This window comes from Xiphophorus maculatus, chromosome 23 (genome assembly GCF_002775205.1).
Source record: "Xiphophorus maculatus strain JP 163 A chromosome 23, X_maculatus-5.0-male, whole genome shotgun sequence".
Lineage (NCBI taxonomy): Eukaryota > Metazoa > Chordata > Actinopteri > Cyprinodontiformes > Poeciliidae > Xiphophorus > Xiphophorus maculatus.
In genome coordinates, this window is record NC_036465.1 from 2188365 (window position 1) to 2206030 (window position 17666).

A 17666-nucleotide genomic window follows, 5' to 3' on the forward strand; every position below is an offset into this window, starting at 1 on the left:
TATATATATGCTTTAAAAATATGGTTCTCGTAAGATTTAATAAATGGGTTTTGAAGAACCTACATTTTGTTTTAAAATCTAATAGTACATATTTTTTAATCAATCAAATTCTTAATGCACGCTGTCTCAATAAATACTCACTAGAGGGTAAAAGTAATTAAACATATTAGGAAAAGAGCAAAGAAAAAAAACATTGATACAATTATATTTTATGGATCTTCTGGTGGATTTAAAAGCGAAATGTTCAATTTGGTTTGGCTTAGAATAGAATAGAATAGAATAGAATAGAATAGAATAGAATAGAAATTGTATTTAATATCCCACATGAGTGAAAACACCAGATTAAGCATAAGTGGAAGCATGCATAGTCGCACAAAAGAAAAAGGCATAAATAAGAGGAGAGACTGTGCAATAAGATCAAATTTACAATGAAAAATAATACTGTACAGTTATTCAACTCAGCATTCTCAGATTAAAAGGAATGTTCAACAATATGTGCAAATGACTATTAGATATATAAGAAAATAAAAATTATATATTAAAAAATAAATAAAAAGTTAAAATATATTCATTGCATTAGTTTAAATTAGTCTTACAACTACTTTACCATATTTAATACTTATTTTCTTTTTTTTATAACAGTTACTGTACTGCTACTGTACTTATCAGTATGCCATCATCAGTTCCTGGAATCTGTATCCATTTCACAACACTTCTGTTTTCTCATCCTGTCAGACATGTTTGTTTTTATCTGTAAATCACCCCGCGGTAAATGTAACCTGCAGACTACATTATAAGAACTGATTGGTTGATCCTGGAAGAAGTGATAATGGATTTGGTTTGAACTGTGATATTATCATTTTTAACAGGTTGTTTTTACACCAGCTCTCTGGAGCGAAATTGTCAGCGTTTCCCTGGAAACGCCTCTGTAGTTCTGCGCGTGCGCGCAGCGTGACCGAACACCTTTTCCGCGAACATCAAACGGCCTTTCTTCCTGTGTTTACCTCTCCGTGTTGAGCTGCTTTTTATTCGTCTAATGGCGGTTTTGCAAATGTTTTCGGTTATTTTAGTTACTGCTGCTTGTTTTGGTGAAAGTGTTGCTAATTTAAATGGGTCTGGGATTGATTTCTACTCGTTCAGGAAGAAGTTTCACCGTTTGTATGAAGTCAACAGTGAGGAATTTAGCCGTCGTCAAAGCAATTTTCAGGTAAGAGATTGGAGATGATGAGGAAGAGATAGAGAGAAAATTTTTGTCCTGTTTTAACTCGAGACTGTTCTAAACTAAGCATGCAACTGTGTGGAAGCTAAACAAACGGTTACCTGCTTTCTGTTCAGGAAAAACACAATCCGACACGTAAAGTTGTAAAAATAGCGGCGCAGTTCATTTCCTGCAAAAGTTCAAAACTTGAAGTTCAAATTATTTAGTGTCCTGCTAAATCATTCATACCTGTTTGAATTTACAGCCACAAGTCCTAAAGTGTTTTATTGGACGTTTATGTGACAAAGCAAAACAATGTCCGTAATTGGAAGTGGAACCGTATTCACAATTTTAATATTGTGGGAAAAAAAAAATCTATAAAGTTATATTTAGGTGTATATTTAGACTATTGCGTCCTCTAACACAGGGGTCAGCAATCTTTGCAAATAAAAGAACCACTTTCTCCTAAATACCAAAGCGACAGAAAAAGATTTTAAAAACATGTCCAAAAATTAATTATTTTTAAAGGAAATTAAATTAATTTGTTTTGTTTTATAACAAAATTAATCGAAGTTTCACTGAGGGGGAAAAATATATATATATTTTCAGCAGAGTAAACCCTTTCAATAAATATGTTAAAAATATAAAGCGCATAGTGTGATGCTTTATAGGATTTATATCACACTTTACAAGATGTTTTGTTCTCTGTCACAAAAAATCCTAATGAAAAACATTCAAGTTTCCAGTTGTAGCAAAATGTGAAACAGGTTGTGAGAGAAACTTTGCAATGCAAATATTTGCAGTCCTTGTACCATTGGTGCTCTCTGTTCTAGATATTCGTTAGCTGCTAAACCTTATACTCTTTATAATTAATGACCTATTTGGTTTTGTAAGAACCACAGTGGAGGGGCCAAAGTGCCTGGTGGCTCTGGAGCCACATTGCAGACCTCTTCTTTGTTTTGCTCTGTCACAAAAAATCCTAATGAAAAACATTTAAGTTTCCAGTTGTGACAAGACATTACTGATGTTTAACCATCTTACAATCTAATGTAACACAATGCAAATATTTTAAAATATGTGATAAATGAATAATATTGTTTTGGTTGTTATCATGTACAGTTTCACTCCACATCCATTGTTTTGCTTTTTTAATCTAATGAGAATATTTAAAAATGTGTATTTTATTTTTTGTATTTTTCTGTTTTTCCCCTTGTTGTTTTTCCTTCTTTTTCTTTCTGTTCTTTTTCCCTCTGTCTTTCTGTATTCCTAGAAAATATTTCAACGTTGCTTTACTTGGTTAACTATCATCCAGCATTTGTGTTCCGTGTGTTTTTACAGAATGCTGCAGTGCGACATCTATACCTGAACTCATTTTCCAGGCAGACACAGTCTGCTACATATGGCATTAACCAGTTCTCTGACCTTTCACAGATGGAATTTAAGGGTGAGAGGAAAATTCCTTGTGGATTTGAAGCTTGCAGAATTGAATAAGTTGCATGTACTGAGTGTCTGTAAACTAGCAAGTTAAGACATGGTGAAGATCTTTTATCAAATCACTTCTTCTAAATGTGTTTAGTCATGTTGTCTGGCTCTAGAGGGAAGAACCATTGTTAAAGTGGATCTTTGTATCCAGGATTGAGTCTGGACTGGATCTTTGTTTGCAGATGTTTACCTTCGAGCAGAAAGCAGCAGTGCTCCTGGCTTCGTTGGATCGACCAGAGCGGGGCTCCCGGCCAAATATGACTGGAGGGATAAGGGAGTGGTGGCACCAGTCCAGAACCAATTAGCGGTAAGGTTAATACAGACAGATGATGGATATACTGGATGGCTGTTACACTCAAATCACTGTCAACAGAAATAAACAACGTGGATTAGTTCATCACATTAAAATTTGCTAATGGCAATCCTTTGGTCATAACAAAATAGTAATCAAAAAATTTATTTGCACCTTTCGGGAGACTGGAACAGAGGTTTACTTTGCAACAGGATAATGACACTAGACATACGGCCAGAGCTGCAATAAAATGGTTTAGTGTCACATGTATTTATGTGCTAGAATGACCTAGTCAAAGTCTGTACCTGGATAACTGCTGTTCAGAAAATCTCCATCCGTTTTCTAAACTTGAGCTGTTATGTAAGGAGAAAGCGCAAATATTTTAGTTTGAATTTGCAAAGCCAGTAGAGATGAACCCCAAATGACCTAAAGCTGACATGGAAGGTGGGGGCTGAATACAAATGCATGCCACACCTTTCAGATTTTGTTTTTTTAAGAAGGTTAGAAAACTTTGACTAAAATGTTTTCTTTGTCACAATGATGCACAGCTTTGTGTTTGTCACATCAGATCTCAGTAAAGTTAATTTGAGTTTTTTGTTTTCAACTTGAAAAAATGTGAATACATTCAAGTAAAATTAAAATATTTACAAATCACTTACCTTTGCAACGTCTTCGTTTGTACACAAGGAAAATTTGATCTTTTAAACTAGACTCTAATGTAATAATACATGTGCAGTAATTGAATGCTGTTTAATTATATTATTTGGTTTTATGATTAGATTTTTCAAACAGATGGTAATTTCTTCAGTTAACCTGGTTAATGTGGGTGGAGTGAAAGGATTTCAGTTAGTACTGGCAAAAAAACCAAGGTTGACCTTACTGAAAGCCGCCACCTGCCACATTCCTGCAGCTTCTCCACATTTCAGCAGCTGCTGTGCTCTCCACAGCTCACAGTGAACGTTAGTGGCAGAAAGTTCAGCTCAGGGCTTTAGTGGAAATTTTAATTTCAGACTTTAGCTGCCGTTCCGTTTAAAATGGAAAGCATAAGTTTGAATGTTTATCATAAAATAGATATTTTACCACGTCGCAGTTTGAAATGAAATTACGGTGCGAGAGGTTCACACATTTAGTTTCAACAATCTGGCTTCAGTTCGTCACCTCACCATCTGCCTCGCCAGCTCCTCCTGTCTCCAAAATGCAGATATATACGGCAGGTCAGTGGTGCCGTACAGGTGCACGCATTCTCACTTATCAAGTCTGTATTTTTGCTTCATGTGTGAAACAGGGTTGGTATTTTTCAGCCCTGGATTTGCGCATCTACTTTCAATATCAGGAGGGACAACTCATCCCTCCTGAAATATCTGATTTGCAGCTACTGTACTCTTAAGTACAGTTATGCAGTTCAAAATCCTAAGTTCCACTTAGTCTTTAATTATTTTGGTAATAGTATAAATAATTGCCAAGTATTTAAACTTTTTAAATGAATGCATGTTGGAAACTTTCACATTTTCACACCCAAATCACCTTCCCCTCATCTTGGATATATTTAGAAGTCTCAAACTAAGATTTACGACGAGTGCACAGAGAGTTCTCCCTTCTGCAAATCAATTTTAGTCTTGGAGAGTTCAGCTGAAGGTCAAACATTCATCTGCAGTAGTAATGGACAGAATACATATTTGAGTGGCAGGGGAGTTCAATCGTTAAGGAAAAGCAATGAAACGATGACAAACCAAGCCTTTGAGACTTCAGCTCAACGAGCAGAAGGGACCTGGGCTCCAAAAGAACTAGGCTTAGTGAAATGGAGTTGTTGCATGTCCTTTATGAAGGTTCACTTTTTGCTCTTTTTGTCCTTTATCTCTTTAGTAAGTCAATTTGCTGCGGGGGATGATATTTTCACTCGAAAGCACTTCTCCTAAGGGAGAGACGTAACCTATACAGGAGAATGCTGCATGATAACATGGTGTATATTTCATCCTTTTGAGTACAGGGAAAGTTTAGAGCTCCTGGGAGACTCTGTAAACGACCCGAGTCTCTGCACTCACCTACCTCAGCTCGCCTGCAGTTTATCTGCCCACATTTCTTATTGTCTGGCTTGTCTGTGGTCCTTCCTGGGCTCGGTACCCACGCAAGATTAATTTATAGGCAGAAGATAAAACACGATGCCATGCACACAGACACCAAATATCAAGTCAATTACATCAGATAAACTCTTCTCTACTCAAAGTTTCCTTGTCTTGATTCCTCATTTATAGCCTGGGTGCATTTCAGTGCTCACAGATGGCTTTAATATTTTGTATGCTTGGTGCATACTTATCTCCAGTCCAGGCAATCAGGATTGAATTTAGCTTCTGTATTGATTTTAAGCCATAGAACCACTTTGATAAAAAATAAATAAATAAAGTGTTTCAGACAGCAAACGGTTCATAATATTTATGAGAATTTCTGCTGAGGGAGTGAACATGATGTAGTGATCTCCATGCGGTGTGAAGAATATAATTTGTTAAAATATTAAAGAGGGGAAGGAAAAAAAACTATTTCTCCGCATAATAAGGTATTGCATGCTCTGAATGAAATAGCTACTGGTTTCTGGAAGGGAATGAAATCGACTTCTATCCATTTTTATTACAAGAATTACTTTATGCTTTATGAATATTAGAAATGATCGTCTCTCTAAAGCTTGAGTAACAGCTGGCTCTATGTATTTCTTCATAATGTCGCTAATAGATGAGAGTGGAGTTTATTCATTTAAATTTTCCCCAAGAATTTAGTTATAAAGTGTTTCTGTCAGTAGGTGGCAGCAGAAAGCAATTAGTCACAGTTCATTTGGTTTAGTCATCTCATCCATCTTTTATGATTCAATATAGCAAAAGAATTAGATTTGAAAATGTATTAATGTTAATTTATTGTAATTTAACAAATATTTTCTGCTACAGATTCAGTTTTCATCTGAACTCAGAGACTTTATATGTGTGGGACTGATTTTTGCACAAAGGCATCACCCACCTCTACAATTCCATGGAAAATAAATGCTATCAGACTAAATGTTTCATTGGCAATATTTAGCCCCTTACCTTATTTCACTGTTTCCTTGTTTTGTAGTGTGGGAGTTGCTGGGCGTTTAGCACAGTTGGTGCTATACAGGCCGTTCATGCTATGGGAGGCTCGCAGCTGGAGCAGCTCAGTGTGCAGCAAGTTGTCGACTGCTCCTATAAAAATGAGGGCTGCAATGGAGGCTCGCCCTCCCACGCTCTCGCTTGGTTAAAACAGGTGAGGTTTGCACTGCATTACAAGTTGAAACAGAAATGACTGTTAACATGTTCCTTAAATTTATGGCTCAAACTGACATGTTCTTTATAATGTAGACCAGAGTGAAGCTGGTGAGTCACTCAGACTATCCATACAAGGCCAAAACCGGAATGTGCCATTTCTTCTCCCCAACACATGAGGGTGTTGCTGTGAGGAACTTTTCCCTGCATAGCTTCAGGTAAGAGATAAACGTTTTAAAGCACAATGAGCAGCTGAAACTACATATATATGGCATTAAAATCACTCATTTCTATTTGTCTGACATTAATCCAACCAGTCAGGATTACTAACATTATTCCAGTTTTTTTTTAATTACTGTCTTCATATTCAAAAGTTTAATTGCACTGACTAGATTGCTGTGCCTTTAATTAATTTTGATGCATTTTAAGGCATCCTTCTCATACACACTGCTTTCTTTGGTGACATTACAAATTTTTATTTAGATATATTAGTGAAGACATTAGGAAGAGAATTGTGTAACTCCTGAAACTGTAATCCACAGTGCCGGTTCGATACCGTCCCGGGCTGAAAGGCCACTCACTACAAAGAAACTATTATTCCAAAAGCAACATAAAAAAACAAATCACATTCTGTTTATTTAGTTAGTTTATTATCCAGAGATTAATTGGTCTTAAACCAAAGTGTTTGGTTGGATTGATCAATGTTACAGTGAGTTTACAGACCCAAGAACACCATCCCAACCGTGAAGTATGAGGTCTTTTTTTATTTTGTTGCAGGAAGGTTTTGTGCACCTCACATAATATCTGCTTTCATGAGGACAGGAGCTTGTGTGGAAATATTGAAGCAACGTTTCATGATATGAGCTTTGAAGTTTTAATTTTGGGCTCAAACTTGCCTTCCAAATAGACAATGACCTTAAGCATCCAGCCAAAGTGGTTACAAGGGGGCTAAAGACAACAAAGTCAGTGTTTTGGTGTGGCCATCAATGGGTCCAAATTACAGCAAACTATTGTGGAAAGTTTGTGGAAGGATATCCAAGTCATAAATCATAAATTCTACAAATCACTAAGGAAATGTATGTAAACATCTGACTTTTAGGAAAAAGTAATTAAAACAATAACAGATTTTCTGTCATTTAGCAACTGAAAATAATCCTGGTAATCCTAACTGACCTTAAAAAGTAAAAATTTAGTCTGATTTAATATCTACATGCACATATTTGGTTTTAGTTATATATAGTAAAAGCTAACAATGAATGTAATTCTGAATTTTAACTTGGTGGTTAAAGAGGAAAAAAGTACAGAGGGTGTAGTATTTGTCCTGTCCAATCACAGACCACAAACCACCGTGATCAGTCTGTCAACACAGGTTCTGATAGCTCAGTAGCACAAAGGTGTTTCTGTCTGAGTCAGGTGTTATGGCTAATGAGAGGCAAAAATATTTGTTTACTCATGATGGGAAGATGGTTTTAATTGAGCTTTAATTTACGGACGACATTTTTCCAAAAGAAAATGTCATCTTCTTCAACTGTAAGACTGTAAATATATTTGAAACATCACATATGCTGAATGATAGTTTTCACTCACAGTGCCTATGTTTAAGCTCAATGTTTAAAGAGATGTTGATACCACTCCTTGATAAAATATGCAATGCTATAGATGTAGACGATAAAACCAGACACAGAAGGCTATAAGCATAATTGGATGCTTTTTCAGTTACTGTTTATTTTTAAGGGTCCTTCAAAAGGAAATTCAGTGAAAAAGCAACAATAATAAAAACCAGTCGGCCTGGTAATAAATCTGCTAGTTGTAATCATCTCACGTGCAAAGGAGACGCATAAATCACTTGCCAGGGAAATGGGAGGATGAGTGATGACCGTGGCCAAATGCCCACTGGTTTGTGTTGCCACCAGCTGGCCTGGACTGTCATCCAGGCAAAGAGTCTTATAAGCCTCTGCTTAGCAGAACACAGCAATTGGCAGCTGAAAAAGGAAGAGTTCAAGTGTTTCACTTGAGAGCAGATTTGCGCTGCTACTGCAGGACCCTGGATCTCCATCAGATGGACGTGTTCGCCTCGCATCTGTGTTCAGAAAGCAAAATGATTCAAGAAAAACTAATATATTCTGAAAATGTGTGAGCTAGCTGGGAAAAAAATAAAAGGAATAAACACCAGAAGCATGAAAGTTGTTCCGCTTTTCAAAAGGTGTGTTCTGTTAGATGTCAGAGAAATCTTTCTGCCTCCAGTCCGAGCCGTAAAAACCACCATGAGCACAGAGACTGACGACATCGTGAAGCAACGCTCCAACTTTCCAGAATTTGTATTGATCTGTTCATAGTTCTGAGTGAAGTTCACTGTGATGTTTATCAACAGCCATGTTTGTCCAAGGAGGTCAGGATGAGCAGGACTCACAGAAAGCTGTGATTTGCAGACTTTCTCTGGCTACAAATGTAATAAACCTGCACTGGTTCCCAAAATGTGCTCTGCTCAGATGAGACCAAAACTGAGCTTTTGGGGAGGGATGGGGGGTGTTAGGTGCTTTTGTTGCAAAAACACTAGAGCTCTGAATACAAAGGCATGCCACATTTTTCAGATTTGTATTTTGAAACATTTTGTAAACCGTGTATAATTTCCCTTCTGCTCTATGATTATACCCCACTTGGTGTTGGTCTGTCACTCACATAAAAACATAATAAAATATGCTAAAGTTGGTGGTTTTTAACGTGACATGAGAACATTCAAGCACTTTATTTATACAGCACTTTTCCACGGCTCTGTATGAGCCTGCCTAATAAAATAACTAAAAAGATTTAGAGATCTCAGGCTGAGAGAAGATTAAGGGAAACCAAGGTCATAATTTTCAGTAGTAATTGAACTTCAGGTTCTTAAATAATAGCAGAAAATCCTTCTGAGCCCCCAATGGAATCAGAGTACTTTAAATCAAACTCAAGCAGGGCAGAGCTGCTGCTTTCTGCTGCTATCATAGACCTTCATTAAATCTCACGTTTAGCCAGTTTTCTGTGGCTGTGACTTATTTTCTAACAAAACAAAAGAGATGATTGTAGATTTCAGAAGAAACTGGGTTAGATCCCTCATGGGAGAGGAAGTGGGGGTGATGGAGGAGAATAAATACCTCTGTGTTCACCTGGACACAAACAAGCTAGAGAAGTAAGTTTGAAGAAACTTGAATAGCATGAATTACATTGACATTTAAGTTTCCTCTGGAACTAATAAAGGATTTGAGAGAGGGTTGAAAAAAGTTTAAGGTGAAAAATAAAAGACTAAAGGAACTGATTTTTATTTTAACTTAGTAGTTTGGACAGCAATTCTCTGAACGTTTTTATTCATATTTCAGATCCCTACCTTGTTTCTAGTTAAAGCAAGTTGGTAGTGTTTCATGGGTATTGTTTTTGTTTAAATAAAAGCGCAACAGTGAAGGTGTATTGTGACCTTATAACACCTGACAGTCAGTTAAACAACAAAAACTTTGGAATTGACAGGTGAGGCTTTTTAAAGGTTGATGTTCAACTAGAAAACTGCAATCAGTGCATTTCTATCATTTGGCAATTTTCTACATTGAAGGAAGTTTACAGCTCATTATTCTCATTAACTGCAAGTGTGAGAGTTGAATATGCTATTATTTGTGTTTTGAATTTATTCTTATTTTCTGTGCTAATCCCATTTGTGGATTGTTTTTGTCCCTTATGACTCCAAATTTATCTTTGTCAATGAAACTTCCTCTGAATTTTCCGCAAGCGCAGCCTGGCCTTGTTAAGACAACTTAAAGCAAAGTAAAGATGATCTTCAGTCGGAGTAAATGCCAATGTCACGCTACCACTTGAATTACTCGTTTTACCCTTTTCAACAATTCTCTGATCTAGCATGAAAATGTCTCTTTTGACCTGCCCCCTGTCTTCAGGAGTGGGACGTCTTCAGATCTTTACTGCAGCACAGCGAAACACAAACACCATGACAAAGTCAAAGTGGCTTTTCAGAATAGTTCGTCACATAGAAAGAGGCCCTATGGACGACATGTAATGAGCCTGGCAGCGGAGGGCATCACAGATTCCCCCAGTGGGAATCGTCTGGCGGGATGACAGGAAGGGGCAACAGAAGGGGGCCTGCATATGCTCACTGTAGAAGAAAAGAGAATATATGTCATATTTGTTCAAAAGCAGATGTACTAATGAGAAATATGGATAGTAGATCAACTTTAATAGTGAGAAGATGGCAGAAGCATGTCCATCTTTCAGATGTTTGAAGAATCTTTAAAGCTTTCAGCACATGTTCAGCTCTCTGACTTTCTCATGTTCTTCAAATAGCAAGTTAATCAAAAGGCCAAAGAAGCCACCCATAGAGAATATGCTTCTGTAATTTTCTTCCACAGTGGTCAAGAGGAGGCAATGATGGGTCAGCTGGTGCAGTTTGGTCCTTTGGCTGCCATCGTGGATGCTGTCAGTTGGCAGGATTACCTGGGAGGTATTATCCAGCACCACTGCTCCAGCCAATGGTCCAACCATGCTGTCCTGGTTGTTGGATACGACACAACTGGTACAAACTCCTGCACTACATGCAACGGGAACATTTATGTGGCTCTGTATTCTGCTTTAGATAATGTGGGCTGTAAAAGTAATTTACGCAAATTAGTGCTGCGGGAGAACAATATGAGGCCCACTGTGTCACTAAGGGGAATATATTATTCAGAGATCGTGGAACTAAGATGTGAGGATTTTAGTTCCTTGCGTTTTGTTCCTCACGTTTGAAAATAAAGGGGATGCTAAGTTTACTCTTTTATTCCAGACCAAATTTCCAGTCACTTAATTTGTTAGATTCTCTTCCAGTCTGTTGAAATGATCAACATCAGGGGCTCCGATGCTAAAGAAAATGGAGTGTGGAGCCAATATTTGTTTTTCCAAACCTAATCCAGTTCAGTTATTCCTCTAACCAGTTGATGAATTCACAGTTGAAACTAGAAATGTACATACATCGAAAAGAAAGACTTGCACCTTTCTTTTCTCACTGTCTGAAGTGAAATCAGACCAAACTTCTCTTGTTTTAGGTCAGTTAGAATCAAATATTATTATATTTACTATAATAATAATAAATTATTACTATTTGGTAAAAGCCAAAACTAAGAGAAAACAATTTGTCAGATTTATTTATCAATGCCATTAAAATAAAGAAGTTTACATACTTTCCTTAGTATGTGGTGTAATTACCTTTCAACTCTATGACCGGTCAGATGTTTTGGGTTTACTTGTATGGAGTCATTGTCCATTGGGAAGACCCATTTGGACCCAACCTTTAACTTCCCGGCTGATGTCTTTAGATGTTGTGTCAATATTCTTTACATAATGTTCTTTCCTCATTATGTCATCTATTTTATAAAGCACATCATTTCCACCTGCAGCAAAGCAGCTGCTCATCATGATGCTGCCACCACCTTATTTCACAGTTAGGATGGTGAAGGCGTCCAGTTGGCTAGTTATGGTTCTCTTTGTGTTTTGCTTCCTCCTTTCTGAGCGGCCTTTCAGCCCATGTCAGTACAGGACCTGTTTCATTGTCTTTCCATCTTCAACAGTATCTTCACAAGATCTGTGACTTTTAAAGAGGCAATAATCATTCTGTATGCAAACTTCTGGTTTTGAAGACATTAATAAATAAATCTGATATTCTTTCATTATTGTGGCTTTTGGCAAACTGGAATAGTTTTGGTAATTCTGACTTGCCTAAAAAAGTAAAAAGAGCAGTTTGAGTTTTCTTTAACTGTAGCTATTTACCCTCATATTAAATTCCTACCATAGAAGACCCCCAACTGATTTTCATATTTCTCAGTTTGAATAATTTAACACAGTCTTATTTATGGTGTATTATAGAAAGAAAACAGTATTTATGTAAAGGCATAAACACAAACAACATATCAAGCTGATGAAATTCATGTTTTGTCTCCTAGGAGAAATACCTTACTGGATTGTACAGAACTCCTGGGGAACGACATGGGGAGATCAGGGTTACGTTTATGTAAAAATCGGTAGCAACATCTGTGGTGAGTTAATCTCCTTCATCTTTTTGCACGTTTTGATGCATTAATGCAGTCTGTTGTTCTCCTAAAGTGTTAATCACGCTTTTCTTTTTGGGTTTCTTCCCAGGTATCGCAGATTCTGTGGCAGCTGTTTTTCTTTGATGACAGTTTATATTTGAGTCAGATGGGTTTGTGTGAGTCACTGCATGCGGCTGCTTCCCGTTGCCAAAATGAAATAAGTCATCTGCTCGTCTTCAGTGTCACTGTGGATAATGCTTTTATTGAAATGTAGCCATCTTGTGTCACAAAAACAAATAAATCTCCTCATATGTTTGCAACTGTTGGATTATAACAACAAACTGTGACACAATAAAAGTATTTTCACTATGCAAAATACATGCAGCTTATTAAATACAAAACACATTTTAGAGCTCATAATTCTTCTATACAAATATATAATGAATTAGTAGATAAATACATTACCAAATTATGCAGAATACTATACAAAACATCTGAAAGAGCTACATCATTAGGATTATGTAATAATTCATGGCTTCTCTTTGATATCATCATATTTAAGCAGTGCAAATGTTCCTGCTTTAGACATTGACATTTTTATGCTTGAGATTTCATCTTATTTACACTTTGTTTCACTGAAGGTGCATCTCGGTTTGTCTGTAGCGGCCCGCTGTGACATGCTGACATGAAAGGCGTTCTGTAAAACCCGGCAGCGTTGTCCCTCTGCGTAAGGTTTGATCATTCCACCCACTGATCCGCTTGCCTCCAGGTCAGTTCTTCTTCATTTATATAACAGTTACTGAGGGAACATCTGAGCAGGTCTAATCAAGGAGCCGTCTGCCGCACTGTGACTCTGAGACAAGATTAAAGTAAAATAGCTTGATTCGGTATCGTGAAATATTTAATGTCAGACATTATGTCACAAGCTCTACGACTCGTTTTATTTTTGTGGTTTATTTTTACCACATGCTAAAGCTTAATATTTACAAGCCTAACTACTCAGTTCAATCTTATCTTTTTCTTTATACACTCAGTAAGTCACCTTTACATCCATTTAACTTGGTATAAAACAATAGGTTCATCATTTTACTTACTTACATGAAGTTTACTACAATGTTTATTGGTCTTGAGTAAAGTAAAGTTGAATCAACTTTAAGTCAGAGTGATGCTCTGACTCATGCATATATTGGCCCAACACAGGGGCTCCCTACACCTACACACTTGGCAAATAACTCCCCGGCTGCGATCTCTGTCACAGCGAAGGGAAGCCATAACAGACGGCTGAGATGAACTCCTAGTCCGAGTCCTCGCTGCTGCAGTAGGAGCTGTCGCAGCACTCGGCCATGTACAGGAAGGTGTGAACGTTGGGGTTCAGTTTGGGCACCCAGTGACGAGGCACCAGGAACGTTGCCAGGTTAAATAGATCCACAAACACTTTGTAGCGGTCACTAAAGAGAAAGAACATCATGTAGTTGTAAGTTGGACACTACAGAAAAATGCTGTTGCTCTGAAAAGTCCAAACTTTCTGGGAAACAACATCTGAGAAATAGGTTATTGTTCGATAAGAGTATCTCAGTTCTGTCCTTATCTAAATCATCTTGGATGGGCTCTGCAGAGTGATGTTTGCAGTCAAGAGACTGAAGTTAAAATTAAACAATACCTGACAGTGGATCTTAAGTAGTGGTAGCCTGATGAGCCCCCCGTGCCTGCTTTGCTGCCAATCATTCGATGTACTATGCACACATGGTTGTCTTGAAGGGAGAACAAGAAAAAAAAGTAAAAATCTTTGGTTTGATATCATTTGTGCTGCCACTTCCAGTGCACTGTTAAAGTATTTATATCCCTTTAACTATTTTACATTTTTTCATGTTAGGATTTTATGTGATACACCAACACAAAGTGACACATAATTGAAAAGAATATATCAGCTCAAAAGTTAATTTACAATCCATTTGTGTTCAGCTCCATTGATCGGGGGTGTTTCTCTAAACCTCTAAGGCAAAGAAGAGATTTTGCCTCTTCTTTGCAAAATAGAAAACTACAACACATACCAATGCTTTCATTCTTACGTTTCAATCTTGCATGTAAGCCAAAAAAATAAAATTTTAAACCCATCTGACGAGAACGCCACATGTTTGCTGTGCCTGCTGCATAGCTTGTGGCGAACTTCTCAAGGCTTTTCTTCATATCTTTCTTCTTGCAACTAATAAAATTTGGATTTGTTTTTACTGTACTCCCACCTCGCACCATTACCTGTTATACCAAGATTAAATTACTCACAAGTGGAATTTTCTAATTCTGTCGTTGTTTGCATTGAATTTTATTAAGGTCATTTTTTATTTTTTATTAAAATGAAGAGGGATGAATATAAATGGAAACATATATATATATATATATATATATATATATATATATATATTTTTTTTTTTTGTAAAAAAAAAAAAAAACACTTTGAAAACCATATACCCTTTTCCTTTTTACCTCAATATCATCCTCTTTATTGTTTTTTCTACATTTCCAGGTTTATGGACATCTAATCTGAGTCACTTTTTAATATCATATAGTCTCTATTGAAACTATATGGATGAACAGCCAGATCTGTTTATCCAGTTCTGGCTTTAAGCTAACTAAAACACTCTGTTGCTGACACGGTATATGCAGAAAGTCCCATAGAAATACTTACATCTCCATTTTGTCATGAGGGTGTCCATGTCCATGAGGGATGTGAGCAGCTGGAAGGGAACCTGGAACCTTGGCTCTTCCCTGAAAGGTAAAGGAAGGTTTGATGTTTTAAACATCTCATGAAAATCCTTCTAAATTTTAATGGGAGTAAAATGAGAGCAGCTGTCTCCTGTGCACCACCAACAACCTCGGCAGTTTTGCACTAATTATCACTGTGCAGTTGCTGCCGGATGACTTTGTTAGCTCTGCTGAAGCCTTAATGAGCCTCATGTGACATTCTGTCCTTATCACATGTGTTACGCAGCTACGACACCTTTAGGAAAATCTGACAGACATGCTCAGACTGTTGAAGTTTCCTCAAGACCTCCTTACTAGTGCTGTAGGTGTCGCCTGGCTGACAAGGTTTCAGAACCGGGCTTGTGATATGGAAATGTTATGGGGAGGAATTAATGAGCACCCCTGCCTCTGGAACTTGCACTGAGATGTTCTTAAGTTAGTCCCTTTGGAGGTGCCAACACCTTCCAGATATAAAAAGTAATGTATGAAGTGTAATAATATGGTGTAAATGCTGCAGTTTCACTAGAGAATTAAAGGTGGAGAAACACAAAGAAAAGCTTAACTTACCTGTAGAAGTAAATCATCAGAGCACCTTGTAAAGCCTTGTAAGACAGCCGCCTTTCCCCTTGTTAGCAAAAACAAAATATATTAATTAATTTGAAGCAACATAAATTTACTTTATTAGTGTTGCAAAAGTTCAAACTCGACAGGACTCAGTTTTGAGGAAACGTTGAACACAGAATATTTCCAACAGTCTGATTAAACGGCTACCTTTGCTGACCAGATGTTCATGACGCTTTTCATCAAATAGGGACATGAAGTGCTCTCTCTGTTGGACGACCTCAACCATCAGCTTCTCCTTCTCCTCTGACTCTGGCATTTTCTACAAAAATAAACAATGCCCGCAAACAAAAAAACCAAGTTCTGTCAATCATCCATGCACTTCGGGGCGAAGCTGGTAAAGTTTGTTCTGGGAGCTGAAGTTATTTCTTACCTCGATTTTCTTTTCCTCCACATTCAGCCCGTCAAATATATTGATTTCAAGCCGTTCCCAGAAATTGAATCCATCCACTTCCAAGCCAGGCGTTCTCTCCAGCCACTCCTGAAAGAAAGGCCCAAAGGTTTTATGCCATTTATTCCCTGCTCAGAGCAAGTCCAACCACACAGTTATGTGAATTAACGTGGTGGGGAATCAATGGCAAGAAGGACTGAGACGAACCTCAACCAGCTTCAGAAGTGTTGGCTCTTGCTCTGTCTCTAGAAGCGTCTCAGTGTCATCCCCTTTAATGTAGTCCTTGTAATGCCGTCGGTTGTAAGGAACCCTCAGGTTGTCCTGCACCCCGATTTTGTTCTCCAGAAGTCGAAACTGAAGGCTTTCAAACCCAGAAGCGGAAGTCAGGTACGTCCTGCAGACACAAGATCAAATAAACATCCACAAGCAATTCATTAAAGACATAGCGCCTAAACATATAGTTATTCATGAGGTTGCTAATGAGTTTACCTGAAGTCAAAGAAATCCAGCGCTGTCATTGTTTCCAGAACTGCGAATTGGTCGACCAGCAGTCTGAAGATCATTACTATCCGGTGAATCCGTGTGTTGACTTTGAGCATGTTGCGTTCATCTCTAACCTTAGGGAATAAAAAAACATATGACTTGACCAATAATGACAATACGGTCTCCAAAAACCTCCTAAGAGAAAGAAGCTGTAGTAGTAATGAAACGTGTATCGGTTTTGGGGCAATTAGACTTTCTTGTTTTTATCTGCCTGAGCTCTAAATTTAAAGGTAACTTTAATTCAGTCAGACACTGAGATCTGACTCTTGTGAACAGTTTGAAACCTTAAATATTGAGGCTCTAAATCTGTCAGTACAAAATATTCTTTTCTGTGTGACTTACATGTCCGCTGATGAAAATCTCCCGCACCGAATCGAGCTCAAAAAGAATCTGCTTGAACCACAGTTCATAGGCTGAAATAAAAATCAAAGGTTTCAACAACATAAATACATCTGCATCAGATGCTCAGCTGTCAACAGTGAAGTAGGTCATCAACTTTCAGGTAAATAATTTTCTGCTTGTTTAAACACCAGTAAGACATATTGAATGGTACCTTGGTGGGTGACGATGAAAAGATGCTCATCGTGGATTTTATTGCCTTGCAGTTCACTTTGCAACACTTGAGCTGTGGTTATTTTGTCCAGCTGAGGTTTAAAATTAAGTAAAGCAAACAGCAAATGGTTGGTTTCTAAGTTTCTTTCTTAAAAACGTCCCAAAGATAAAATGTAAGTCTTGTTGTTTTACCTGCAGGTAGTCTCCATAGATGATTCTTCCTTTACTGTCCTTGTCTGCCCCTGCCTGCGAGGCATCCTGGCTTTCTTCAATAGAAGGTTTACTTTTGAATAACCTGCAATATGACAGAAGGCAGCCCTCAGTCATTTGGACTTTTTTTTATCAACAGAAATGAACAGGCTTGCATTTTACTGTGTATGCAAAATGTGAAAAAAGAAATAAAAGTCCTTAAATATGATAACTGAAACATACAAATGTTTCTTCTCAAAGTACGGGCATCGACTCATGGTTTATCCTAGTCTGTTGCAGCAGAGATGTGTTCCTCTTTGTTTTATCAAAATTTACTAAAACGGTCTTCAACTCA

The 17666-nt window shown here is 37.5% G+C and overlaps 2 protein-coding genes across 2 annotated transcripts; one reads left to right on the forward strand and one right to left on the reverse strand.

Moving 5' to 3' along the window:
- Positions 1–946: 946 nt before the first annotated feature.
- On the forward strand, positions 947–13229 carry ctso (cathepsin O). Its single transcript, XM_005800591.2, has 8 exons — positions 947–1207; positions 2537–2642; positions 2863–2987; positions 6072–6239; positions 6335–6456; positions 10624–10787; positions 12190–12282; positions 12386–13229. Exons 1-8 carry the CDS (start codon positions 1037–1039, stop codon positions 12418–12420), a joined length of 984 nt encoding a protein of 327 aa, XP_005800648.1. The 5' UTR covers positions 947–1036; the 3' UTR covers positions 12421–13229.
- On the reverse strand, positions 12519–17666 carry tdo2 (tryptophan 2,3-dioxygenase). The gene is made up of 12 exons (XM_005800590.2): positions 17555–17666; positions 17315–17417; positions 17124–17214; positions 16913–16983; positions 16517–16644; positions 16235–16421; positions 16010–16117; positions 15787–15898; positions 15583–15640; positions 14960–15039; positions 13937–14027; positions 12519–13724 (listed from the first exon to the last, which is right to left on the reverse strand). Exons 1-12 carry the CDS (start codon positions 17587–17589, stop codon positions 13571–13573), a joined length of 1218 nt encoding a protein of 405 aa, XP_005800647.1. The 5' UTR covers positions 17590–17666; the 3' UTR covers positions 12519–13570.